Source organism: Chelon labrosus, assembly GCF_963514085.1.
Source record: "Chelon labrosus genome assembly, chromosome: 15".
Lineage (NCBI taxonomy): Eukaryota > Metazoa > Chordata > Actinopteri > Mugiliformes > Mugilidae > Chelon > Chelon labrosus.
The window spans coordinates 21,829,402-21,857,281 of record NC_140348.1 but is presented as its reverse complement, the minus strand read 5'-3'; the positions used below and the strand labels follow the sequence as shown (position 1 = coordinate 21,857,281).

General features: G+C 42.4%; 1 protein-coding gene across 1 annotated transcript; it reads right to left on the bottom strand.

Moving 5' to 3' along the window:
• Positions 1-305: 305 nt before the first annotated feature.
• On the bottom strand, positions 306-19,894 carry lrrfip2 (leucine rich repeat (in FLII) interacting protein 2). The gene is given in 29 exon segments (XM_084561661.1): positions 306-1,146; positions 1,994-2,098; positions 2,210-2,289; positions 2,386-2,556; positions 3,097-3,229; positions 4,099-4,200; positions 4,888-4,980; positions 5,403-5,495; positions 5,623-5,793; positions 6,610-6,681; positions 7,073-7,204; positions 7,759-7,800; positions 8,241-8,354; positions 8,590-8,661; positions 9,152-9,208; positions 9,378-9,431; positions 9,809-9,865; positions 10,253-10,342; positions 10,573-10,650; positions 10,654-10,656; positions 10,658-10,708; positions 10,711-10,797; positions 11,409-11,480; positions 11,677-11,715; positions 11,861-11,920; positions 12,482-12,541; positions 12,874-12,960; positions 17,781-17,941; positions 19,359-19,894. Coding segments are annotated over 28 exon segments (2,376 nt in total). The 5' UTR covers positions 17,871-17,941; positions 19,359-19,894; the 3' UTR covers positions 306-1,035.
• Positions 19,895-27,880: the final 7,986 nt, after the last annotated feature.

Below are 27,880 nucleotides of genomic sequence, written 5' to 3'. Positions count from 1 at the left end.
TGTTATTTACTTCTCCCGTCAGTGGCTTTAATGTTGTGGCAGATCGATGTATGCAAGTGAATTGGTAATATGAACACTATTAGCTTGAGGTATTTCTTAATTTGGTGCTACAACGTGCAAAAAACTTCAAAATGCAAGGATGACGGCTCAATTGCTGAATGATGCAATTGTCCAATAGGATATGTTAAAAATGTAAGAAGTGTATATGTAAAGTTGTTTTGTTCTGTTCTTGTTTGGCTGATGATGAAACTTCTGCAAACTTCCTGATGAAACAGCAAAGAAAGGACCCAGACTGTATAAACAGTTCTGTAAATTACACATTTATTTTCCAAGAAATCTTTTAAATATTTGAAAAATTTCCATGAAACCGCAGCAGACACAGCTGGTTCTATATATTTTCAAATAACGACTGCACCTTCTTCTTTAAATACATCATACTGTACCTGTTAAAACAATTATTGTCTCATTGAGTGGTGCAGACCCCCAGTCTCCTAGTGTGAAAAAGGCACTTCACTGTGTGAGGGAGGGGAGGGGGTGGGGGGTGGGGGGTGGGAAGGTGGTGAGGGGAGAGGAGGGAGGGGCGATGGGGGGGTCGGAGCAGCCACGAGGGTTGTATAGTTTAAAAGCATCATTATATTCATTCATGCAACTTATCAAAAAACAAACAAAAAAAAAAAGGACAGCCAAGCACCCAGCCAGGGAAAAGTATTATGTAGTACAAAGCTCTGAGAAATAAAGTAGTGACTAGAGAAATTTCCTCAGATGTATCTCCCAGCAACTTTTACAGTTTCATTAGTTTCCGAGTCGTTCCTCCCAAAACACCGACAGCTCGCCAGACAAAACCAATTCTCCCAGTTTGTTTCTAAAAAAAAAGTTCTGTTTTCCTCCCTGTGCTACACGTATTTAAGTGTTTTTGGTTAGCTACAGATCTTAAAGTGTTACAGCGGAAAAAATGGAAATGTGCTCCAGGCGCAATATGGCAGTCAGAGGTCTGAGGTGCGAGTTTAAGGGCTTCTGTGGTGACGCTGCTCTTCCTCACTGCTGCGACAGAAGGGCGTTCCTGTTGGCCTTCATCTTCTCGAGGCGCTTTACTAGGTGGTTGTTGGTCATCTCCATCTCCTCGATCTTGTCTAGAGCTGTGCGCAGCTGTGGAGGGAAACAGACGCAAGATGTCACACGTTCAGCCTGATGATGTTTGTGAAGTTACGCACTAACTGCACAGGGTGGGTATTACCTGGGCACATAATGTGATTTAGAAATGACCCATTTACTTCTGTGTTGCACGTCAATCTGATTTATTTGGAGATATTTTAGAGCCTAAATAATTTTGCTTAGTTATGAGAGATTTCGTCAAATTTTTTAAATTCAAAATGCTGCCACACATCAGCTTTCATTCCTAATGGTGCACTCAGAGTTATGGCTTTTGGATCTCCCTCACATGTGGACCAGTTTTTTTGTGCAACCACATGAGACTAGCCATGCAGGAGAAACAGAGAGATTTCTAATGAGAGGATGCAGGAAACGGCTTCAAACATGATGTGATGAGACTGTATCCAGGGGATAATTCATGAACTACCTAACGGCATAAATCAGCTCCACCTTCAATAATGTGATGAACACATTAATGGATCAATAAATAAAATCCAATGCGTCAAAATGTGCTGCCATGCATCTAATGCATCAAACGCCATCTGTGCTTGTGATGGTTTTGAGTTTGTTTTATTCTGTGAATGGATCTCAGTTCTGTGCAGCAACACCCTGACTCTGCACCCAAACAGGTGTCCAAACCTTAATTTATAATCGCAGACATAAATCACAGAGATGTTGATTCACAGTGGATTAATTTTATCACAAGATCTCTGGAGAAATATGAAAGGAAATCTGCAGTTCAGTTCTACTTTACAAATTACAGACATGCCCTATTTGTGCAGGTTCAGATACGACGTTATGACTAGAGGTCATTTGTGTGAATAGGTCTTCAGTTTGTCTTTACCTCTCTTTGAAGTTTCCGTTTTTCTGCTTTAAGCTCGTCTTCTATTTTCTCTGCGTTATCTGCTGATGCCTTGTACCTGGACACTTGCCCTTCAAGTCTATTGATCTGGAAAACAGACACAAAAAGAAGAACATTTGTTGATGTGGAGACCAGATTTTCACATATCACTGTCTATCAGATTTCTGTAATATGATGGGAAGTATTAGCCAAACTTACATTTTGTTCCATCGTACCCATTTCCTGTTCCGCTTTAGAAAGCTTGAACTTGTATTCGCTAATCTGTCTGTTGGCGTCTCCTACAGAGAACATCAGAGAACAGAGTTTGCGAATACAAAACGATTACAGGATTATTATGATGAGTGCACAGAGGCCAGGACGGGAAGTTAACTCACTCTGCATCTCGATAAAGTGCAGGTCTGTACCGTTCTCCATCCTCTCCCCGTCTGTGTAAGCACTGTCCACCTTCGAGTGTTTCTGTCTCTCCTCCTCCAGCTGATTCTTCAGCTTCCTGATCTGAGCCAGCAGTTCATCTTTCTCCTCTGCCAACTTCCGTAGCCTGACATCTGCAGAAACAGAAATAATAATAATAAAAAAACATTTAATTGATGCTATTTACTGCGTCTAGCAGACAAATTTGGTGTTTTCTGGTTGCAGGAGGAATCTATTCCGCTGCACTTGTTCATGGGACAACGCAGGAACATGTGCAGGATGTTAGCATGTTAGATTCATTCATTGTGAAGTCAAAAGGTTTTCACATTTTGGTAAATATTTGGAAGACATATTAGAGACTCCCTGAGGTCAACTACCACTGGGGACCGTTTCAAATCACACTTTAAATGATAGTTGTCTTGCACCTAGTTCTGCACAACATACATCTACGTTGCACTGAGGCTCGATTAAGCCAGGACTGAGCTGTTTCTTTGCGTTTCGTTCCGTTTAAGGCTAACATAACAAGTTTCCACAGCAATGTTTATGCCACCAAAGTTTCCTCTTGTTTTGGGACCCACCCTAAAGTGAGAGCTTAAAAAGACTTAATGCTCAGCTCACACACACAAAAAGGAGGCTAATATCTCAAACTGAAAAATCTCCCGTCTCTGACTCACCCAGCGGGCCCTCTCCTGCAGATTCCAGCACCTGGGCGGCCTCCTGGGAGACCAAAGTGATCCCTGAGGACAGAGGCTCATGGTTGACGTCTCCGTTTGGTGTGCCATCTGGGATGATGACCAGCCCATGTTTCTGCGGGATAAAACGCAGATTACTGAGCACTGGTTCCAATCACAGTTTACAAATCTTTATAGTACAGTGAGGACGCACTAATCTCTCTTTATCCCCTCATGGTGACCTGCTGAGACAGCGCCACAGTCTGCTACTGTGACTAAACAAAGCTGTGATGCTGGGACCAAAACAAACGGAGGGGTGGGGAAAAAAAAAACTGAAAAAATAAATGACAGTGAAGTTTACTGAACAGTCAGTGGTTTGTGGGTGTTGAAATGTGGCCAGGAATTGTGGTTTCACACACATTTACTCACGCAGAGTGTGGCCTGACACAACTACGGCTGCACTAGTCAAAGCGCAAATTATGGACTGAAGCTGAATTTGCCAGCTGAAAACAACAGGCTTTAAACTATATCTTGGTTGTGTTTGGACGGTTTTGCAAAAATACTTTCATATAACTGCAAGTGTTGTCTTCATAGAACCCTGTACTATTATATTGCTTTACATGTCTTTAAAAAAAAGTCATTAATTTAATTTAAATCGGTTGCACAGTGATTTGCACATTAGCTGCTAGACACATACATCATTTACCACCTGAACGTGAATGTACATCAGTAATTACAGTATTTCCATACCCTCTAAAAGAAAATTAATCCACTGTAGTCATGGTCAGAGTTATACAAAGAGTCATATGCAATTAGCAAGGAAAAATAATGCTAGCAAAAGCAGAAAATGTGAAAAGGAAGAAAAAAATAAAGTGTTAGAGGTAAAAAAGTACAACTCAACTGACTGGTATAGTTCCAACTAAAAGAGACGCTATAAAAAGCAGCTTTTTATTGAGTGACTCTTGCTCGTAACCTTTTTTTTTTTCCGGGACTCGGTGGACCTACCTCTCCAGCTCTGGACTTCCCCTTGATGTCGGCGAGCTCATCTCTGAGCTCGTCTCTCTCAATCCTAATGCAATCAAAGTACTCTTTCTGCCTCTCTAGGGCCTGGCCACACAGATGAGAGAAGACAAGAGAGAGAGAGAGAGAGAGAAAGGAGGAGGCACAGAAGTTGGAGAGACTCTGGACAGACATGCAACACCGCGTGCTACAGCAACACACACGCTCCATGCACTGTGCTGAGAAGAGGGATGTAGAAGCAAACTGTACACAGACAGACAAGGAAGATGGTGACATGCTTTAACAGAATCTTTAAAGGAAAAGTCAAGAGGAGAGCTAGAGCACAGTGGGAGATCCTTTCTTCTGATTTTGAACTATTTATGAACTACATATAACAATAAAACTTTCATCAATAAGAGTCTAGCTTCACGATCTAACATTTTAACTGATCCACAGGTGGAACATGCATGTCATGCTATAAATCTTTATAACGGTTTCCATGGTAAACCTCAAACATATTTGTATATCTCAGGCTGAGCGCTGCAGGTGTTAAAACACTACCAGCGCTCTTTCATGATTAGATCAAACTTTAAACTCTTTGTTATTTTGACATGCAAAAATCCAAACTGTGTATGTGAATGGGTCCAATCACGTGCTAATGCCTAACGGTCTCCATCATGCAAAGACAGTATGAGAGGCAAAAGAGCCCGACGGTCACCATACGTAAAGGCTGTCAAAACACAACCACCTTTTGCCTCTCATTTTCTGTCAGGGCACTTTCGTGGGACCTCCTACCCCAATTTTTCTGTCCTTCCAGTTTATCGTTTCCTGCAGGTCAAACACCTCTCTGGTGAGGGCATCTAACTTAGTCTGCATTCGCTGTCTCTCCTGGAGTGGAATTGAGCCACAGCAAGATGACACAGTACAGGACAAGAACAAAAGAGGATAAATTGAATGGAACGAATGAAAAGAAGAAGTGAAAATGCACATAAAGAGACACAATAAGAGGTTGAAACTGTAAATATAGACTAATCTGAGCAGAAACTGCACAAAGAGGAATGAGTGAGAGTGTTCAGAGTTAGAGGATAGAGAAGTGGAACAGAGCTAAATGTCAGGAGGGATAGAGCAATAGACTGGGAGAGGACCAGAGGAAGGCCAGCGCCAGTTAATCCTTATCAACATCCTGCAGAACAGAGAGTCTCCTGCAGCCTTCCCAGAGGCACCAACACCTTCAAAAGGTGCTGACAGAATAGTGGTCTGATGTGGTCACACTGCTAGAAGCGGTCTCTCTAATGCAAGGCCAGCCATACCTCTATAAGCTCATCTCTCTGGCGGATTCCCTCTTTCAGTTCTTCTTGTTTGTGCTGCAGAACTGAGCACGTGTGTTTTTGTCTTTCGAGTTCCTGAAATCACAGAGACAAAGTTTTAGCCACAACCCATCTGTGTAAACATTTTGCAACTCCAACCATGTGAACTTGATTGCATCTTTCTGACAGGTGATTTGACACGTCTGCTTGAGTGGCATTTTACCTTTGACTTGTCCTCCAGCTCCCTCTTCATCTCTGCCGTCTGTTCCTCCATCTCCTCTATGACGTCCTTGAGCGTGTCCACTTGATAGATGAGGTTGCCTTTGTCGTTGTCCAGCTGTGCGTTCGATACCATTGCTTTCTTATACTTCTCCTCCACCTCCGTGAGTGACTCCTAATAGGGTTGGACACATGTTAATACAGAACACAGAGTTAAAGCACAGCTCACCTACATGCATCAGGTGGCCTCTCTAATTTAAAAACTAATATTGGAACACAGCAAAACATGCTACACACTGTAATGAAATATAAGACCGAGTTAAGGTTTCAGGCATTTTAATGGCATTTATTTTATTTTTTTTCACATCTGGGACAAATATGTGATGTGCAAGAGGTGACAATGATCACACGGTCAGAGTGTGTTGAATCACTTCAGGAGTGAAACAAAACAATGGTGTGGAAAGGGGATCTGAAAGAGAGAACTACAGGAAACAAGAAATCCACTGAAAGTGCAGGAGCTGGTATCAAACTCTACCAAGAACGAGTCAAGATTCAGACTGGTTAGTAAACTACCCTTATCAATAAAACAAAGTGTCCGTTCTAAGAGAACAGGAAAATGCCGAAGGTGACTGCAGAGGTCAGTCAGCCAGAGGGCCATCCAAACACTGTTGAAGTCAAAACTGAAAGCATAGCTGTTATCTGTCAGCAGGTGGAGCTTGTTAACTCTTCTTCTCACAACTCTGAGCCCAGCGGCACTGTGGGAGTGTCTCCAACACAGATCAAAACAGGAAGTGAGGGAAGACCATGCAGAAGAAAAAGGGTCATTACGCAATTCATACTGGGAGCACGCAGAGACGTGGCTGTGGTGTTAGGAGGAACGGGGGGGGGGGGTAACAAGAGGGGATGTGAGTGGGGAGGCAGGGGGAGTTAGTGATGCATTACAGCTCCCAGAAGACAAGAGAAGGCATGCTGCGAGCTCAAGCCCCTCTACCTTCAGCTCTTTAAGCCCTTGCATGTACCGCCCTTCTACATCCTGAATCTGGTCCTTTAGTTCATAGATATCCTGTAGAGCAGATGGAAGGAATGGTTGGGGTGAACCGGGGCATCAGAGAGGACAGGGGGTATAAAGGAGAGATAACAAAGCACCCGTGCTGCCATCTCAAAGATTGTCCAGCAGACATACACATCACCACCCAGATATAAGGAACGGGAACACATGTCACATCCAGTCCTCCCGTGCACACATTTAGAAAAGCAGACACTGAGAGCAGTAGGGAGGGCATAACAGAGGCAATGCTGTGGGAGGTTCATATGCAGAGGATATGTTCAATATTTCATACACATGAACTAGCATTTCAGGTCTGAAAACGAAAGTATACATTCACATGTCAACATTTCTAGTCAGCGTAGAATATGAAATGAAAGGTGACGCTGTGTGCATTTGAACACCTTACCCTAAGTTCACTCAGACTGGTGTCGGGGTCATAGACGCTACCCGTGTCTGCGCTACCTCGCCGTGACGAGGTACCACCCAGTGATGCCAGTGTGGCTGCTGAGAGGCCTGGGGTGGCACAGCGGGAAGATGGCTGTGGACACAAAGCGTTACAGAACCCCGGGTAAGAAGAAGAAGAAGCAAGGCACAATGCAACACAACTCCAACACGTTATTCAACGCCGGCATCTGATACGGCTTGTAAGGGAGCCTTTCCTATTCAAATCTTCCTGAAGGAGGCACTGTCACTGTCAGCTGCGGGGGGCATTTTGCAAACTTGATAAACTAGCTCACAATCTCCACAGGATACAAGAAAAACGATGCTTCCTTGTTTTTCTGTTGTGGCAACGTGGTTGCTGTCTAAATGTCACAGAAATCAACGAGGCGTCAGCTTACAGCTCTTGGCATGATTTAATCTGCTGACAACTAATAATATTCACACATGTGTCATACATTTCACCCCATTTCACAGGAAATAGATTTGCTAGACCACAAAAAAGCAATTACTCATTCTCCACATATCTTTTTTTCTACTTGTAGTTAAGTTGTTGAGGAACTCTATTAGCGGCTTCTACATGCCTGTGTAATAAAATGTACAGAAAAACTCCTTGATGATAAAACAAAAAAATAATAATAATAGTGCACTTACCCGGCTATAATCTGTGTACTGCTTGTCACATTTTTCATCCAGCTGCAAGGAAGAGAAGGAATACTGTATTACAAAAATGTACAACAGACTGTGTTGACAACGCACATCCAGTGTGGTCATGCTTGGAGCCGTTCCTTCATCTGTAAATCAAGGAGTTAGTTAAGTTAATGTGACTCGAGGATGAGTGCTGCATCTTCACAAATTGCACAACCATACAAGCACAAGAAACAATGAGTGGACTACACCACTTTATTACGGTAGATACATTTCCTTAGTCCATGCTTCTACGCACAGGAGCGCTACGTAAAAACCACTTCAGCTTCACACTATGGTTGTCAATATAAATAAAAACACAGGTTGTGGGATGAGTTTTAAATATTAAATGTTGTTTTCACTCATGCATCTGTTATTTAATTCGTCCATCATCGGTGCGGCACTGCATTTCCAAGCACACTGTTGTTGAACTCGGTTCAGCCACTTACAGCGTCCAAGTCGGGAATGCTCAAATCATCGAGGTCAGACACAATACTGCCCCGTCGGTTGGAGCGGCTGAAATAATCAGCGGCTGACTCGCTAATGTCAGAGAAGTCTGACGACTACTTACAGCACGTACAGGACAAAGATGACAAGAGAATACAGGAAGAGACAAGAAGAGAAAAATGTATCAGGTGGGAAAAGGAGAGCAGGAAAACAATGATATGTACAGTCAGAGTCACAGATCTAAGCACGCTGGATGAATGGTATGATCTCCCAGAAACCGCCTAACAGGCTTTGACGTGAAAGCACACCATCAGTCTATGTGTTTTATGTAGCCCCGCTACTACAGCTCACCGTGCTGTCCCTCCGGCCTCTGCTGAAGCGCTCCTGGGACACACTGCTGACAGTGTCATCATCTGAGGAAGACTGAGAGGAGTATGCACACACATACAAAAAGACAAACGCACACACGATGAGGAGGCAAAGTAACGTAGGATGGCTGCTTGACATGCCCAGAGCTTTTTCTAATTCTCTCTCTCTCACACACACACACTTCTTTTTCAAAGGCCTTTGTATTAAGTTTATAACTGCAACCCAATGAGTTATTACATTTCATGCAATTAGAAAAATGTTGCCAACGCATCAACTGGATCCAAGTCAACTAAGAAAACCATGTGCATCTCATTCTGCACAGAACAGCAGAAGAAAGGCTTAATTTCCACACTTTCCACACAATGTCTATCATCAATGCTGTTTCCTGAAACAAGCTGTAGCCAGTTTGGTATGAGTTATGATCAGTGTCCCTCGTAGAAGGGATTTCGGAGGGTGAGAGGGGACGAGTGGGTGCCTGTTAGTTGTGGGTGTTTTTTTTGTGTGGTCTGATCATGCAGGGTGACGGTGGGCTGAAGGTGCTCACCGCAGGGCTGCTGCGAGTGGAGCTGGCTCCAGAGGAGTACCAGCTGTATTCAGAGGGCTGTGGATGGGAGGAGGAGGAGGAGGAGGAGGAGGAGGAGGACAGGACATAGGATCAACACGAAGCCAGACATCTGGCACTACAGGCACAACAGTAGGCTGACGTGGGTTGACAATGCAAAAAAAATAAATAAAAAAAATACAGTTTGACAAAGTTTCGGAAGACTTACAGCTCTTGAACTGTAGCCAGACCCGTAAAGGCCAGTGTCGTCGCAAATAGAGGCCTGAGGGCACACGTGGGAGACAATGCAAGACTCAGCAAAACACGAGAGGGAACATAAATCACTGATGCACTCAAGCACACTGAGCAGAATGACTTTGTGTAGGCAATACAATAAACACACAAAAAAAACATTAAGTAGGCCATTTGTTTCAGCGCTCTTTAACAAAAGGCTTCACTCAAACTCTTGTCTTATCCAACTGAAGAGCAAATCTCAGTCTCAGCCAAGTGTTCAGAGTGTTCAGGAGCTAAATATAAGCGCCCCCAGCCACCCTGGGCATCCTATCACATGTATGTGGCTACAAGGGGAGAGGAGGGGACGGGGGTCTACTTCTGAAGGTAACTAAAGGCATGCTGGTTACTCAGTGGATCCAAACTGACCATGCTGTAGCTGCGAGACAGCCCCGTGCCAGTGGTGGAGGACGAGGAAGTGGTGGCCTGTCGGAGAGGAGGGGTGCGGGGGGGAAATGTCAGTTTAGAGGACAGAGGGATGCTGAAACAGGAATACGAGACGGCAGGAGACTAAAGAGCCGCAGCCAGGGAAAACAGGATGAATGTTTCGCTGACCCTGTATCACCGTTCCTGTTCACTGCTTTAACGCTGCTGTTAGAGCACGACTATAGTTGGGTCAGCAAATAATTTAAGCTTTCTATGCCATAACAAGATTGATAAGATAATAAGACAGTTTTTTTCTTTTTACTGTTATGTAAATTATATAACTATCCAATTAAATGCACAATCTATACGGTTATGCAAATTCAGCTAGACCTAGTTTCACGGGTGTCTTTTAACAAAAAGCTGGAGAGCACTTTCAGGAGAACCAACCCGTGGCTGATAGGTGGAAGTGGACGACAGAGGTGGAGGTTTGGTCTTCGTTAGGCTGGTGTAGTTCCTCTGATCGTGGTACAGTCCGGTCTGGAAGGGTAGTAACATAATACGACCTCAAACAAGTGGTGACGTTACAGATTTTAGCCTGCGCTATTTCAGATACACTGTGCCATTTCATAAAGCAATGATTAATCAGTCTTATCAAGGGTAAAGTCGGTCAACAGTGAATCACCCCTGCAAGCCGCTATCAACAGACTACGCCGCCTCAATGCTTGAGGCTTCAGCCCACACAACCACACTGAGGGGAGAGCACTGACCAGCAGATCCTTCTTCGAGGAGCTGGACGAAGCCTTTTTATGGCCATGCAGGTCATTGTACACTGAACTCTGCACAGCTCAGGGAAAAAAAGTGCAAACAAAAAAAGCTATAATGAGGCAAAAGAACTAGAAGTAAAACGTACATGTAGTGATAAAAGGACGAGCAACATAGTTACATACAGTGGAGCGGGAACTCTTGAGGGAGCTAATGGAGAGGCCATCAGACTGAGGAGAGACCAGGAGTCATATGATCACAAAACGATCAATCATCTGAGATGCTGTTAGGTTGCTGTTAGGCCAATTTTCACACACATTAGTATGTACATACGTGTACATAGAGTATATACTCATAATCCCCTTGGGCAGCAGCAATCGGCAACTTCCTATGTGTTGCTAACTGGCCAGATTTTGATCTATTTGATTTGTCAAGGTACATGCATTTTCAAAGATAATGAGATTTAGCAGCTGAGAATTTTTTGGCACCACATTTTGGCACCGGTTTGTTAATCTGAATCACAAAATTAAGCCTTCAGTGATAGATGATACATGACGACATCAAAGAAATACAGATGTAGCCAACAGTAACTCACTCTTCTTGTGTGACACACACACACACACACACACACACATGTATCCCTCATGAAAAACGTTAGAACTAAAGGATAAGTAGACACAGCCACACTGAGGAATTTAAAATCAAGAGGCAAGTTAAGTGTTGCACTTAACGTAAAATATGAGTTAGCTCTGCTTAGCACAATAAAGTTAGCTGAACTCCAGTTTCATGCTCATAATCCAGGTGTTCTCAGTTCTCATACACATGCACGCACACAACGCACCAAGCCATCTTTTCTACGGGAAGTGGATCGACTCTTGCTCGACCCCAAGTCACGCACTGCTGATGAAGTCGACTTCAAATGAAAAAAACAAAGAAAACCATGAGGAGGAGGAGTCTGCTCAAAGAGAAGTAAAGCAACCAAATAAAAAGCATTTCATACAAATGTTTTATTTAACAAGTGCTTTCCTAACAAGAAAAAAAAACTTCCACACGTCAGAGTGCCCCTATGAAGTCTTAATAAAACTGTCCAGGACATATTATGTACGCACCCTGTAGCTGCGGACTGACATGACATCATCATCCAGCCCCTGTTAATGTGGAAACATGGAGTCACAGCAGAAAAGCAGACAGAGAGAAACGGGAATGATGAGAGATTAACTGCAGGATTAAAGGGGAGAGAAGAAAGGAAATACAGGGAGACAAAGAGGAAGCGTGTGGGGGGTAGATACCAACCCGGTGTTGACGGCTGCTGGATCTACTACTACTAGAGGTTCTGGCTTTTTCTGCGTCAGCCTGAAGTCAGGAAGGAAAGTTGGTGAGAATTATAGAGAGAAAGTAGAGAGGTTGCAAAGCCCAAAACCGTGCAAAACAACCGCGTGTTTATCACCAAATAACATAAACTATAAATATCATAAACACTCGCAAAGATTAATGATATACAAGAAACGGCTAATATACTGCAGATTCCTGCCTCATCTAATGACACACACTAAAAGCCTCTTCTGAATCAACACACACAAATATTAACTCCGTGCAAAAGTGATTCATAAACACTAAAAACTACGGGGGTAGCAGGAGGTTGGATGAATATATCAAAACGTCCAGAACACCTTCTTACATGCAGCCATCCTAAATAAAGTCAAAGGCCAAAGCCCACTTTCCAAACACACACACACAGTCACAGATTACGGTGTCTCCAAAGCAAATACACTGTTGAGGCATACTTTCACAGTGAGGTACAGAGAGGTCTGTGAGTCGAGAGCAGCAAACTGGTCAGAGCTGACCGAGACTCAATCCCACACAACAGGCCGTGTTAGTGGAAATGCTACAACACTCCCTCGCTCGCTCGCCTACCATCCATTGGTGGATCTGACCCCATTTTCGGTTGCTACTGCTGGACGAGCGGTAAGAAAGCTGGACAGGGAGGAAATGCCAGGAAAAACATACAATCATACTTCACTCGAAACTGCTGAAATATAAAGTCTGGGTGACATTTACTTCAGGAATAGAACCCGTGGTTTGATCGGTGGACCTGCAGCGCTTTTTATTTTCTTTCTGTGGGTAAAATTTTTTTTTTGTGCATCAACAGTCAGTTTAATCTAAAAGCTTATTTTGTGGCATGAAGCCAAACAGCGTCTGTGCACCATGGACTTTGAATACAGATGAACAGCTTCCAGTTAACCAAAGAATAAATGGAAGAGAAACACAAACCACTTCCCAACCAAGTGGCATTTTGAGTTATATACCTCTTTCTGTTGCCGTTCCAGTTCCCTCATTCGAATGTCCCTGGCTTCTGCCCGAGCCGCCCTCTTCGCTGCCAGCCTCGCCTCCGCCTGTGAGACATAACATGAACACACCTGTTAGACATGAATGGAAACTTGTAAAAGGTGCCTTCTGCGACGGCACACCCAGTGAAAGCAAACAAGAATGGGGAAGAGTTCATTACAAAAAAAAAAAATTATCTGACAGAATTCACAGGAGTTAACAGGTCGGGTTCCTGTAAGAGAAAAATACATAACGCACACATGTATTGATTTCACTTTCGCTTGTTTGCTGAGCCAAAGCTCCACACAGGCCCAGCTTTCTTCCTTAGCTGTAATTCAATTAGCAATGCAAAGTTTCAATACATTACAACATTGTCCACGCTGTATATTAACCAAAACTGCTTTGTCTTCTCAGAGGCACAGTCTAGTTTACAGTTGTGTATCGCACAATATCCTATGTAGCATCAGAATAATGTGTAAAAACAGACTCAGAAGCAAAAATGGCATGTCAACGACACAGTTCACCAGAAATAACCCAAACTCTGCATCTGGCAGGCTGATATACCGTATTTTCACTCAACTGAAATGATATATCACGTCTCTTATTCCAAACAGAAATACTAAAGATACATTTGAACATTAACATTGATTGATTTATGGTTTTCATTTTCTTAAATTCTCAAATTTTATCAATATCAGCCCAGAACAAAACTACGTACACCGCTCTGAATTAAATTCTCAACAGAACCCGTAAGGCACAGCGGACCCCGGCTGACCATGTTCAACTGCTCTGTGGTCCTCCTAGTGCTTGGGATGCCTCATCACCAGCAACATGTGCTAACCATCAGCTTCAGGAGGACTAATTTAAAGCCCTCGTGGGGGAGATGCCAATAGCGCACAAACAAAGCTTGGTTCAGCTCAGCTTGTAAACACAAAGAGATGATTGCACAATATCTAACTAGCTGGCCCTGAAACACAAACATGTCCATGTAAAAGCTAAACTAAATCCAATAAACTCTTCTCTCTGGGGAAAATGTGGCAGGAGCTAATTTTACACAAACTCTCAACAGAAGGGACTAATTTAAGCGACGCCTACGCAGTCCTGACGACTCACACAGGTGACTGCGCAGTCTCTACTTTCATTATGTCTTCATTACCAGTTACATACCGCGCACATGCTCTGAAACTAAACATCCGACTGACAAAGAATAGCACACTTGCTCATGGAACCCTTTATCTGGAACTAAAAGACAGTCCATAAATACTGGGGGAAGTGTGTACAGTATCTCGCTGCAGACAAACGCTGTCGCATTCCAGCTATTTCTTATCTACACGGCCAGAATAGAAAGCCTGTGGGTATAGGCTATTCCTGTTTCAATAACAGCCTGGAGTGAACAGACGCGACACAACAATCTTGTTATACAGTGACAGGACAGCTTATCTTAAAGTCTTGACAATCGATAATAACTAGACATGATCTGGGCTCATATAACCTAACAGTATGAGCCACAATAAATCTGATCAAACTCTGATCCTTTATAAAGCTTGCCAGTGTTGCTGTGCTGTCTGACCCTGCAAGCATGTCACTGCAGATGAGAGCGAAAATAAGAGTGTGAATATGGGAAAATAAATGATTTTCACACTGGGTTAGCAAAATTAGGTTCTCCACCTATTCCAAATTCACCAATGAGTTATTTTTTGATTAGTAATAGATTATTGAATTCAATATTATGATCAGGTATCTTGTCAAAATTGCTGTGCCACTCTTAGAGAACCGCAGCTGTAATTTCAGTGTGCAACATGCATATTTAGGTTAACATGAAATGGGGCTTGCAGACATTATAACATATTAAGAGATTTGGATTAAGGTCTCCCCCACAGTATGATCTACTGTTAACCCCACATTAATCCGCCGTGATATGCGCAAGATGAAAATGGAAATTGCAAGAGTGTTAGGGGAGAGACGAAATGAGAAAGCGAGAGAGGCGGCTGGCCGTGTGCTCTGCACCTGTTGAGCTGTCTGACAGTATGACCTGCTCTGCACAGCAGCACAGCTGAGCTCTCTGTCTCCGTCCTATCTATAGACTGGCCCATCCGGGCCCAGCTCTCTGGAGCTGCATCATGGGCCTGAGAAGGTAACCTGAGCAGCAGAAGCTCACCATTAAACACACCTCCAACACTGTGGGCAATAAAAGTCCAGCAATCCAATATAAGATCACCTGAGCCTCACTGAATCGTGACAGAAATATGACAAATACCATATTTCTACATTTTATATCATTATAAAAGATATTTCAAACAGTTTGGGTTTTTGGAACTTCAAGGAAAATATGACAAACTACATAATTAATGAAAAATGTCATCAATATATGTAAATAATCTGCAATATTTCACTATACGAGTCGGCAATACTCCACAATAAAATCTGTATATTAAAACTGAAGCTAACGTCATTCTACTATTAAGTGGAGGGAATGTATCTTCAGTTCAAGGTTACTCTTCTTATCTCTGTCCTTTGCTATGTAATTAAATTCGTAGAAAATAAACTTGGGAATGAGTTCAGGGAATTTGTGACATTTAACATCCTGACTATCACGTTCACTGTAGGTGGACTACATTAGTCTGTAATGTGAATGACAACTGTGTCTCTCCTTCTTCTTAAAAACCACAACAATCACTGCTTGTTCCATTGTGTTACAACTATTACTTTTAACAAGACAAATAAATAAATTAAATGAACCGTGACAAAGCCTCTTTATTAGGGAACAGAAATGAATCAACCCTTTAGTTCTTCTTCACAAGTCAGCGGTCATGACTGAGCGATCGGTTTACTGACAGATTTGTCCTTTGTTCTCTCTTGACTGAAATATCTCCAGAAGGAATGAGGAAAAACTTTTCACACCTTCCACTGCAGCAGTGACATGTTGACATCACAAATTAAATCATACGGACTATGAACTATAGCTTCGTCCAACCAAAGACACTCCCTCTGTACACTGAGGAGAGTCAATCACCGCCTTGTTCAAGTACCTTTAGCTCCCTTAGAGCCTAATCTGAGAGACAACAGGCATGGGATGATCATCTAATTCTAACACATGGCCACTGTCAGATATGTAAGCAAGATGCTGGTATTCAAAAAGAGAGTGACTGCCCAGAAATGTAAGAGGCCTCAGAGCTAGGCTGGTGACGGTGCAGGCTCAAATTCACAGTCATTCTCAGAAGTGATCCGTGCCAAGCACAGCCAGGCATGCAGGCTGTAGATTCTCTTAACCATGAGGTAGTGGCCGCGGTGTTTTTAAGATATGTTTGGGAGGGTGGTAATGTGCAACAAGTTAGACAGTGACCCCCACGAACTCTCTGCACAGTTGATCTAATCTCTGGTTTGCTCCACAAAGAGATTCAGATTTAGGACCTGACTGGGAGGGTCAGATGACTCATGTTTCTATGATCAGCCTGCATGACTATAACGAGAGCGAATGGAGCCTTACACTTAGTGCTCAAGAATGAAACGCTGAACAGCTTTCAAACGGCACAGGTTCTGTTCTCAATAGGGGCCTGAACAAATATTTAAAAAGTAGGACTTATTCAGGCTTAAAGTTCTGATTTTAAATGCAAGAAATCGTTTGATTTTATCTGAAACCTTTGCAGAAAATCTGCCGCACGCCTATTTTCTCTCTCCCCCTTGCCTACCAAACATAAAAAAATAAAAAAAAACCTTAAACTCTGGAAAATGATCCTTACATTTAATCTTTTTAGACACCCGGTACTGGAAAAGGCAAAGGAATGGAAGGACTGCTGTGGAACAAAATGGAATAATCCCAGGGCATGTCGTTACAGGCCAAGCAGCTTCTCTCCTCTGCCTGTATTTTCCCCCCCAAACAAAAACACTGCAAGTCAAGTCAAACTCTGCAGTCCAAAACCAGCTGTCTCCACTCTTTGGGCTGAAACACAAAAACCTGAATATAAATATACGCCTCAGAGGCCCATTTACTGATACAACTTTGACCAACAAGCTTCAAATCAGCACATGCCTGACAGATTTAGTACACCTCTCTGTCTCAGGTTGATTTAACAGCTACGTGTTAGAAAGAAAACTTTGTAATTAAGCATAAACTTTTAAACATATCTTGTTGAGACTCTGCTTGACAGCCACTGCAATTAGTTAATTTTACTCAATCTGTAACCGTCATTTGTGTAAATTGTTTCTGACATCTGACATTTAGCATGCGATACAAAAGTTTTAAAGAAATAGATGTTTTAGAGTTACTAGATTAATGCTTTCCACAGTCGTGTCAATAAATCGTTCATCAGCTTACATGTTTGAAACTAAATGGAACAAATATCTGACCAAAAGCTGCTATTTGTCCAGTCTATTATCCACTTTTTAACTAAATGATAGTTTCGATGTTTCATACAACTGAAAAGCAGGAGGAGGACCAAATTCTGTTCTTTGGTTTGAGTTACAGCAACAATCCACTAAGTGTTATAAATAGAAACGAAGCAAGTCCATGCAAATATAAATGTTTTCAAGCTTTGGGAAAACATTTGATCAATATGTTTAGTTTAAGAGGTCTCCCTTTCAACTACAGTGCGGTGTGGGCCAGGCATGCGAGTGCCGATAATGGTTTTAATGATCTACTCACATTGCCTTTATTTAAAAAGTGCTGGTGATGCTCTCTAAATTGACAACATCTGACACTGACAAATTATTACCATACTTATATTCCGAACGGGGCCCATTATTTGGAACGAGGTTAAACAAGAACATCTGAGCTAGAGGAAATCTTATTTGCAGCGATTCATGCACTGAATGAATGGAGGGATTTAGGGAGGACATATCCCAGGTTAATCACGGTATCCTTTAAAATTAGACTGTGTGATAAACTTACCTCCCGAGCAATGCTGCTCAAAGCCTCATCCTCTGCTGAGAACCGATCTTTCACTGGAGCACGCTTTCTGCCAGAGCCTTGTGTCCCCATGCTGCCTCTGCAACTGTTGTCGTGCCAATGTTGAGTAAGGCCGGAAAATAGACAGGATTGTGTGTAAATACCTTAAAGGGGGGGAATAAAAAAAAGCATTTGTACGTGTGTGTGTAAAAACAAGGCTGAAATAAAGGTAACAAAACTTAGTGGGGGTCTTGAAGATGTTTCACCAGTCATTTACAACTTAAAGAGCTACTTAGATTAGGAGTGAAACATCTTCAAGAAACTCAACAAGCCCAGTTGCCTTTGTTTCTGCTTTGCTTTGCATATAATCTGAATGAGTATATAATCGGACATACGTCTCCAGTTTCAGCTACATTTCCCGGCGTATGCTTTTATGCAGCCTCACTAACAACACACACACACACACTTCCTATCTCCTACTTCCATTCCTGCAAAAACAGACAGTCACTCATGTATGGCACCCACAAGGGCTTAGGATAAACACTTGTGGCAGACATGAACCAGCTTTACTGGGACACGCAGGGCTACTGCAACCTTTCACACATAACACTGGACTTGATATTCAAATAAACGACAGCTGCAGAAATTAAATTAAGCAGTCATTTTTTTATTTGAAACTGAACTGAACTGAACTGAACCAGTCATTGTTCACGGATGAGGCTTGCAGCAGTAGGTGGTATAACACCGTTTCAGCACATCAACATACTGACATGTGTTGATGGATATCCAGACAATAGGAAAGTTAACACAGCAGTAGACAAAAAGCCCTCTGCGACTGGCTGGTAGAGACACATGGGGGGAAAACGCCTAGTTTAGGAGCCGGCTGAGTCAAAAAAAAAAAAAAAAGGCAAGGAAAATAAACCTGTGCTATTTGAAAAATAAAATTAAAAAAAAATAAAAATAAAAACCGGTGTTTGAAAAGCGATATTTTGGGAAAATCCTAGACAAATAATAATTTACTACGAGCGAACTATTGTTAATCATTCAGCCAGATTAAGTTGCTGAAACATTAGCGCTAACTCGTACACATTTCAAACCATTGACAAAGCTAACATTGCTGTCTACATACCACGTCCAGTAAGGAAAATGTGATAGTAACGATCTTAACTGGTAAAAACTATAAAGTTACACCCATGTTCAGTGCCGTTAGCATTAGCTAGCTAAATATACTAACCTTAGCCAGTCCTCCGGTGAGCTAACTGGGAATGCTAACTAGCATTTCTTCCTCATGGAATTCTCATTAAAAAGTTGCCGTATTCGCCTCCTATCGCGGTTACCACTGAAGCTAACGTTTTACAAAACCAGAAGTATCCAGAAGCGTCCTTCCAACGGCTATGACCCCCTCCTCCTCCCAACAACGAAGACAATCTCTGGCAGCCAAGCCCAGTTGACCAGTTTAGCTGGGTAGTTAGCTTGGATAGCCGTTAGTGCTAACCTCGACTCTCCTGAGAGAGACAGACAGGGCAAACTGGCACTGATCCTCCCGTCATATTCCCCACCCCAAAAAAATCTAAACCGTACCTCCGCGACAGCTTTAAATAACCCGCGACACTGCCGAGGCGTTGTTCCTTTTCTCCTGGAGCTTTAAGGGAAAGCCATTCGGCTTCTCGTCACAGATCGGTAGTGTTTTTGTCCCCACTGACAGCTGTCATCAGTCCGCCTTTCCGCCGCTCTCCGCTGTCCTCCTCACCCACTTTCCACACACACTGGTTAGCTCCAAAGGTCCCGGATGTTGAGGAAAAATTAGGGTGTGATGCTGCCTTCAGGGACCGTCAGAAACATCATTGTCCACTGCCAATGCCCGCCTGGTAGCGCGCGGTTTTTCCACTGTCTGGTACTTAATAGTTCTTGTGTAAACCATATACAGTCTGTGGTACAACCACATAATTATAGGGGGCTGACAGCATGGAAATAAATTGAACGAGTCATGACGTAAGCTGGTTGTATTATTCTTACAATATAAATAGCTTACTCTAGTTCATAGACAGTCTATGCCAGGGGTGTCAAACATACAGCCCGGGGGCCAAAACTGGCCCGCATGAGAGTCCAATCTGGCCCGCGTGATGTATTGACTGCAATTTTTTAAAGAGAAGTCACTCACACATTTATTTTTCTTTAACAATTTGTCCTCGACAGGGATGCAAGGACACTGGGACCCAGAACTACACTCTAGATGCAAGCAATGAGCCACAATTGTGCTTATTTTTCTTAAGACATTTCAGGTTGCTCACAAAATGTAATGTGAAATGACTGTTGATTTTCATAGTGTGCTTATTGTTGTTTTTTTTACAGGTTATTATGCTATTACGCTACTGGGCCGGCCCCCTAGAGATAAGATGGGCTGTGGCTCAGTAGGTAAAGCGGGTTGTCCCCGAATCCCCAGAATGTGCCACATTTCGAAGTGTCCTTGAGCAAGACACTGAGCGTGGCAGTGGTGCGTGGCACTGGTGCATGAATGTGTAAGTGCTTGGGTGAGCGAATGGGTAGATGTGTCTGTGACTGTAAAACGCTTTGAGTACCAATAGGTAGAAAAGCACTATATAAAAGCAGGGCCATTTACCATTTATGTGGCTAAAATGAGTTTGACATCCCTGGTCTATGCTCTAGTTTCTTGTGTCTGTGGTCGTCTAACATCTGAGTGTATAAACATGCACACACAAAGGAGTATTTTAAGTAGATTCAGATTCAGATTCAGAAAACTTTACGACAACTTTAAGGCACAAGTGAGCAGCTTAATGTGCAAGTACAGACATTTTAAGGTGCAAAAAAAAAAAAACAGAAACAGAACAAGATACAAAATACAAAGTATATACAAGTTACCATGCATAAATGTTATGACTATCCAAAATATCCATGGAGAATGTAAACTGACTGTGCAAGTGCAAATGTAAACAGTAAACAGTAGTTACAGGGAATATGTATTTAAAAGTTATAGCCGACTTATAGCCTAATTATACGACATCTATTTTATTTGCATGATAATTAAGAATAAAAACATTTGAATACTAACTTCAAATCAATTAACTCCCTTAGTCTTATTATAAACTCACCGGGGATTTTTCAAAATAGGCAGGTTTATTACTTAATTTATCTTATATATGAACTGTTCACAACTCAAAAAGCACATATCCAACAAAATATTGTTTAGGATACCTACACAACATCACAGAATGCACATATTATCATATAAAATTTAAACATTATATGATTACAGAACCTGCGATGGACTGGCGACCTGTCCAGGGTGTACCCCTGCCTCTCGCCCGATGACAGCTGGGATAGGCTCCAGCAGACCCCGCGACCCTTAACAGGAAAAACCGGGTACAGAAAACGAATGAATGAATGAATGAATGATTTCAGAACCCTAAAGCCATTCTAATGTCTTTGATTGGCTGCATAGACTTTGTCCACAAGAGGGCAGTAGCGGATAATATATTCTTCTGACTTGTGTGACATGTCATGCTGCATATTGCTCCACCACATGTGTGCGCTCAAAGCACATAATCCAGCCTTTTCATTCTTTGATGATATGCTTGCAAAGATCTTCTTATGATACTCTAATTGCTTTGAAGTCATCTGTTGCAGAGTAAGAAGTGGCAGTCTGGCATAGCGAAAAGGTACGAAAGAATAAATATATTAGCCAGTATCCTTTACATAGTACACATGGGCAACATTTATGCAAGAGTGCAACACAGCAGAATAATATTTTCTTAGCAGTGTAAGAATTATGTAAGTTTTATCCCTTTTATATTGGGCTTTTTGGGGTGCAGATCACCAGAACACCTGGAAGGGAATTTTTATTCAGAGGACCCTTTTACGAGCTCCATGGGAATTCCCTGACTGACACCCATAACACAGGTTACATGCAAGCAAGCACACACATCGCAGTGCTCTTCACCTTCATTACAGGAAGCTAATTCTAATGACTGTTTTGTCTCTGATCACCCCTCTCTGTTTGCTACCGTGCAGACAGGGTTTACTGGAGTCTTAACCTAAAGACACCGTCAGCCACACTGTCTCCATTCCACCGCTCCTGAATAACTTTCTATACAGTCATCACTTTAAGCACTCAATTATATTTTACAATCATAAGGATAAGGGATCACGTCTAAATAGAAAACAGCTGCATAGAATTTGACTCAGTTATGCAACTTGCTGATCAAACTCATGACAGTAATTACAGCTCTCTGTCTTTTTAGCTGTTGTGCAGACAGAACAATATGTCTTCATATGAAAAAAAAAATATTTTTTATTAAGTAAGATGTTAAGGAAGTGGTTGTAAAAATGCCACTGCTGCCTCTGTTCAGACTTGTAACTATGTGCATCACTGTAACAAGACAAAGTCAACAATCATGTGACTTTGACTATCTAAAAGAGAAAGATGTATGTGTGTGTGTGTGTGCATATTATTGGACCAGCCCTTAGCTATAAGAACTGGACAAAAACAGAAGGCTTGAAAGCAGCCAGACAGCGTTTAAGTGTGTTTGTCTACTTTTATGGCCCTTTTAACTCATAAATGCTCAAACACTTGGCTTGTTTTCCTGGGATAAACAGGCGTGTACTCAGCTGCACCAAAACCGAATGTCACCCTGCCAGTTTGTGGTATCCTTTGTCTTTGGCAGTGTTTTTCTCATCTGTTACTTTCACATAGTAAACACTGTATTCCAGCGTGAGGGTGGATTTGGATAATTTTGGATGACATGTACTACCAGTTGGTGATCAGTGGCTGGAAGGGCTTCCCACTGCGCTAACAGGACTGGCTGAATTGTTAACTGGCCTGTGTTTAAGCCCCACTGTCCACAGAAGACGAGTACAAACCATTGAGCCTCAACTTGTAATTACCCCATGGAGGGCAATGTTTCTCCCTCTCTCCATCTCTTCTGGGGCCCTTTGAAGATGCTCCATAGGGAGCTGGTTGTAATCAGGACACATGACTCATTGATTACTCCTTCGCGGTCTTCCAGGAAGACAAGGACTGGACGCAGCGGGGGGAGGGTAGACCCCCTTAAGATTGTGCAGATAGACCGGAGGTACAGATGCAGGATGGACAGTATGGCCCTGAGCCTTAGACGCAAATTAGAACCAATAAACAGTTGGATGTGCATTGTTTTTCAGGTGGTTAGCTCATTCTGTCTGTTAAAGTGGCTATTCATTACTGTCTGGAGCGGGAATGAGCAACCATATGTCAAGGAAGGCCGTGCATGTCTGCAGGTTTTTCACTCCAGTCAAAGTCATTAGCACACAGATTTGTACAATGTTGGCCAGGAAGAGGAGGAACTAATCACTGAATGCACCTGGTGCGCCGGTGGGTTTAGATAAAACACATACAGCTTTAAAGAAGAAGGAAACCATTTGTGTCATATTCACAATAATGAATGCATATACTAATACAACAGTCCTGCACTAAATACACCTTCATGTCCTAATGTTCAGGTTAGGTTGAAACAGCGTCAAAAAGGTGGTAATTCAACGGTAAGTTTGGAAGATGTGTTTGTTGGTGCCGTTAAACTGGATTGAATTTAATACAAAAGTGTTTCAGTTTAGTCTAGCCCACTGACTAAAATGGGGTTGTCAAAGTAATAGAAATGTGCCTGTAAAAAACAATACAATTCAGTAGTACTACAAATATAAAAACACAGTTGCATCAACAGGTCCTGAATCCCATAATGCTAATGAAGATAATTTTATTGCAGTAGTGCATTCATTGTCACTCAACTGGCTGTGCATGTGCAATCCATTTATATATACTGTATATGTATATACAGTGCAGGGTCTATTTTGTCTCGCATGCATATGACCGCCATTGCATGCATTTAATGCAAAACTCCACTCCAAGATTCCACATTATTTTTACCACAAAACCTACAGTATGTGGAAAGGTTTGCACAAAATTAGTCCACACATAGTTCGTCGTGGGAAATAGTCGCTCCTTCCTGAAACTCGTAGTTAGTCTCATAACCTGCACTTATGTTCTGCTCTCTTTCTCACATTTCTTACATCCATTTTACAGCCTTGTACTTTAAATATTTTTGCAAATTTTAACTTACAAAATGTTGTGCAGAGAATAGAGTTACTGCATATGACGAAATAGAAGAAATACTGTCTGATTTTGTGAAGCCAAAGACGTAACCAAATCTTTAATCTCTAAAGCTGAACATGTATAAAGATACTTCATTCAATATTGCGTAAGACATCTCTACACAACAGAATGAGCAAACTAAGTAGACCATAAAAACTGTCATAAAAGATGTCTTTTGATGTTTCTGGGCTTGCACTCTGGACACCTGTGGGGTTGAACCCGGTGACTGGCTGTCCTATGTGAACATTGTGAGTGGAGTTAATTGGGTCATTACACGTCAAGAAGCGGAATTAAAGCCGGAGGTAAGGCATAAGGCATTGAAAATGTTCTTTTAACTGCTTTGTGCGAGACAAAAAATATAATAATACATTCTCACCACCATCATATTTATTGTTAAAACAAAAGAAAATTTAATTTGTTTGTGCCGGAAACGCCTTCCTGGAAACGTTCATGCTCACCACAACCCGCGCAAATAAAAGATATTTTTCCGTTAGCTGTCATGAATGATGTATGTTTTATGGTTTCTATTTGAATTGAATTGTCCTTTGGCAGTCAACCATTGAGGATGTCTTGGTTTTCCTCCGGTCTGTGGTTGATCCACTCTCCTGCTTTCTCCGAGGGAGCATTAGTGACGTGGGGTGTTTCGTTCGGGCCTGTTGAGACGGCAAAACAAGAATCAGGAGAGCGTGGAGCTGCAGAAAGGCTGCACACACACCCATGTCATTGTTGATGACCACACAAAGGAACAACGGTAGTCTTGCAGTAGCACAAAATGCCTGCAGCAGAGAAAGTTAAAAAGCCAATAAAGGAATGCCGTCTACTTCTAAAAGCTTGTACACAGTCCCACCGGTCACATAGCGTCTTTATCTTGTCAGTGACGAGGGCCTTTTGTGGTGAAGATGACATGCTTCCTCCGCTTGTTTGTCTCCATTCATATTGTGATCGCTGGATGATAACATTTTAAGCATTCAGAGCGAGGATCTTAAAAGCAAACCATAAATAAGACAGCTGTCATGAAGATAGCCGCTGTATGTTTGCCTTGTGTATTTGTGTATTTGTGTGTTTGCGGGATGTAAAATGATTACAATTGTGTAAGGTGGCAACCTTTTAAATGTCTATAATCCTTTATTTGCCAATGTTTAGCATCTTCTTGCCTCCCACCCTTTATAAAGAGAATTGGTAGACTAATCAGGGCCTCTTCTGTGGGGGTGGGCCGGGCTTATTTGCCAATTGACATTTGGTGAAAGGGTGTTAGATGAAAAAAGCACCTCACACCATGAGGTTGGACCCTCACACCAAAACTCATTCAGACATGTTGTGTTTGTGTGTAAAGAGGAACTCGTTTTAACGCTCTGCGCTCTGAGTCTTGAGCCGTGCGCCTCTAGAGTCCTCTCACTGGATTTTTGTAAATAAATATAGGTTGAATATATTTGCCTTGTTTGCTTCTTTTCATTGTTTTGACAGCATAATGGATGTAATTACACGTTGCTAACCTGTATTTTGGATCTGTTATCTTAGCATTATCATTAGAATGGCACAGGTTAATTACGTCGCTCGCCCTGTAATTACTTTAGTCGGACAACAAAATGAGGGCGGCTCAACTGAAAATGCTGCCTGCAATGAAATAAAACAATTTTTCTGTTTAATGTTTCAGACTTGATTTTGATTTATATGGTATGCTGAGCTAAAGTCGCCAATATTCTGCTTCAACTTGTAGTTTAAAAATGTTTTAAGACTCTTCACGATGACAGACGTGTCAAAAAACAAAGAAAAGGATGAAATAAACTAGCAAATACTTAGAAACACAGTAGGTGAGAAAACAAGTCCCATATTAATAGCTGATTTCTTCTCAGGATGTGGTGAACCTGACTAAAGAATCTACTGCACATTAAAGTGTACGTTACTTAATTTGAGGACATTTTATTGAAACAAAGTTATTCACCCTCCGGCTCTTGCACATTTTATACAGACAGCACATCAAGTCTTATCAGGTACGGTGGGCCCCGAGGCTGATAAAGTTAATACGGCCTTGATGGTGTCACGCTACAGAGATTCAACTTAACTCATACACTCAGGCACTCCTAAGAACGAAATCATTTCCAATTTTAAAGATTAATGCTGTGCAGGACTGATGGGACCCTCGCAGACTTTATTTTAAGCGTATCCTTTAATCTGTATGTAAGACAGTAAGACAGGAGTTCAGCCTGCACTCAGTTCGCACAGCGCCTACTTTTTCAGACCACTTTGAACAATAAAGCGGAGAGAAGGCGAGCGCAGAGAGGCTGAACAACACGATGGGAGAGACAGGCCGTGGTCAGTGATGAAGTAATGGGTTGGAATCTAAGCCCCTCATTAGGCGAGAGACTCGTCCAGGGATGAAGGCTGGGACACTGCAGGGGGCTGCAATGTCAAAGTTGCTATAAAGAAATGGCACAGAGCTGGGAATGTGAAGTGAAGTACAAGTCAGCTGACTGCTCTTTCAACTGACTTTGCTGTTCTCTTGACGTATATGTATCTGACTGACATTGCTTTATGACTTTTCAGATGTAAGTATATGCATAAATACACCACTGAGGTCAACTGACCTTTTGGCCCTGCTACACTGCTAAGACCTTTGACGCCCCAGATACAATTTCATTAATACACGTGATCCCAAGCATGAATTAAATTGAGGAATGGCTAAAATGTTTAACAAACAGTGTACAGCTGCTTTCAGCTCCGTGATGGTGTCCTTAGTGAGACCGGTGCTTTAAATGTTAACATCAGTAATGCAAGTAGACTCCCCGTGGATATGCTTGGGTACTGATGTTAGTTTGTTGGCATAACCTGATGGTCGAGCTGCTAGGGAACATGTTGCAGGTGCAAAATGCTCAAATCAACACATGTCCACTTCATGGTTGAACCGGAGGAGAAGATAAAGGATCACCAAAGTCCTCAGGATTCATCTTCTGGTGGAATCAGGTATGGCACTTGCAATCCAAGTCAACAAACAAATAATATCCCCAAACTACACAACTAGTACAATCAGTGATCCATTGTTTTAACCAAACTGAAGAGAGATATCTTCTCTTCAAACATTGTACGAATATATTTTCTCCAGTGAGAGCTTCTGGCCTCACCCTACTGACTCCTTGAAGATCTTTTCATCAACGGGGTGGCAGTCTTGCCCTTTCATTATGCTAAACAGCAGCTCATATCACTTCTTAATTGAGCTGGGGGTTTACAATAGTGATTGATGACAGTTATTCCCCTGCCACCACTCCGGCAGACTCAGTGGTTCATTTAGGATTTACAGTAGTCCATTAGTGGGTGCGTATGCGTGCTTGGTGAGGGGGAACAATGGTTGGGGAAACTGATGTCACACCTGGAGAAGCCACTTTAGACTTTGAACACAGATTGCGGCCGGCTGCACTGGCTGATGTCTGGCTAAAACGGGTCAGATTACTGTACTGTGACACTTAGATCCTTCTAAATGCAGCCTGGTTTCCTTGTTGACAAATCCACTTATGGCACAGAGATGTCCAGTCCTGTGAGAATAGGGTCTGCCCACCGATGTGACGGATGACGTAAGAAGTGATAAGGAGGAAGGATAAGGGAAGAGAAGAGAGGATGACTGTCATTAGCATTCTGCATGAAAAAAGTGACATAAGAGCTCGGCCCTTGCACACTATTGTCATCTCAGATTAGCCTCCCTTCTCTGCCTCTGTGCTTTTTCCTCCAAAGAGGAGCAAAAGATCTCACTGCTGCTGTTGTGGAGACCAGCATCCTGTGCCTCACTGCAGGATTGCCCAAGAAACTCAGTAAACACAGGAAATACAAAGCCCCTAAATACATCCCTACTGTGTTTGGAGGACTGCCATGACAACACATAGTGGATCTCCCGGAGAGCCGGGGTGTTTGTTAGGTGGATACACACTGAGATATGCCCAAGCGGTGCCCTTCTGAGTGAGGTTGTGCAGCTTAT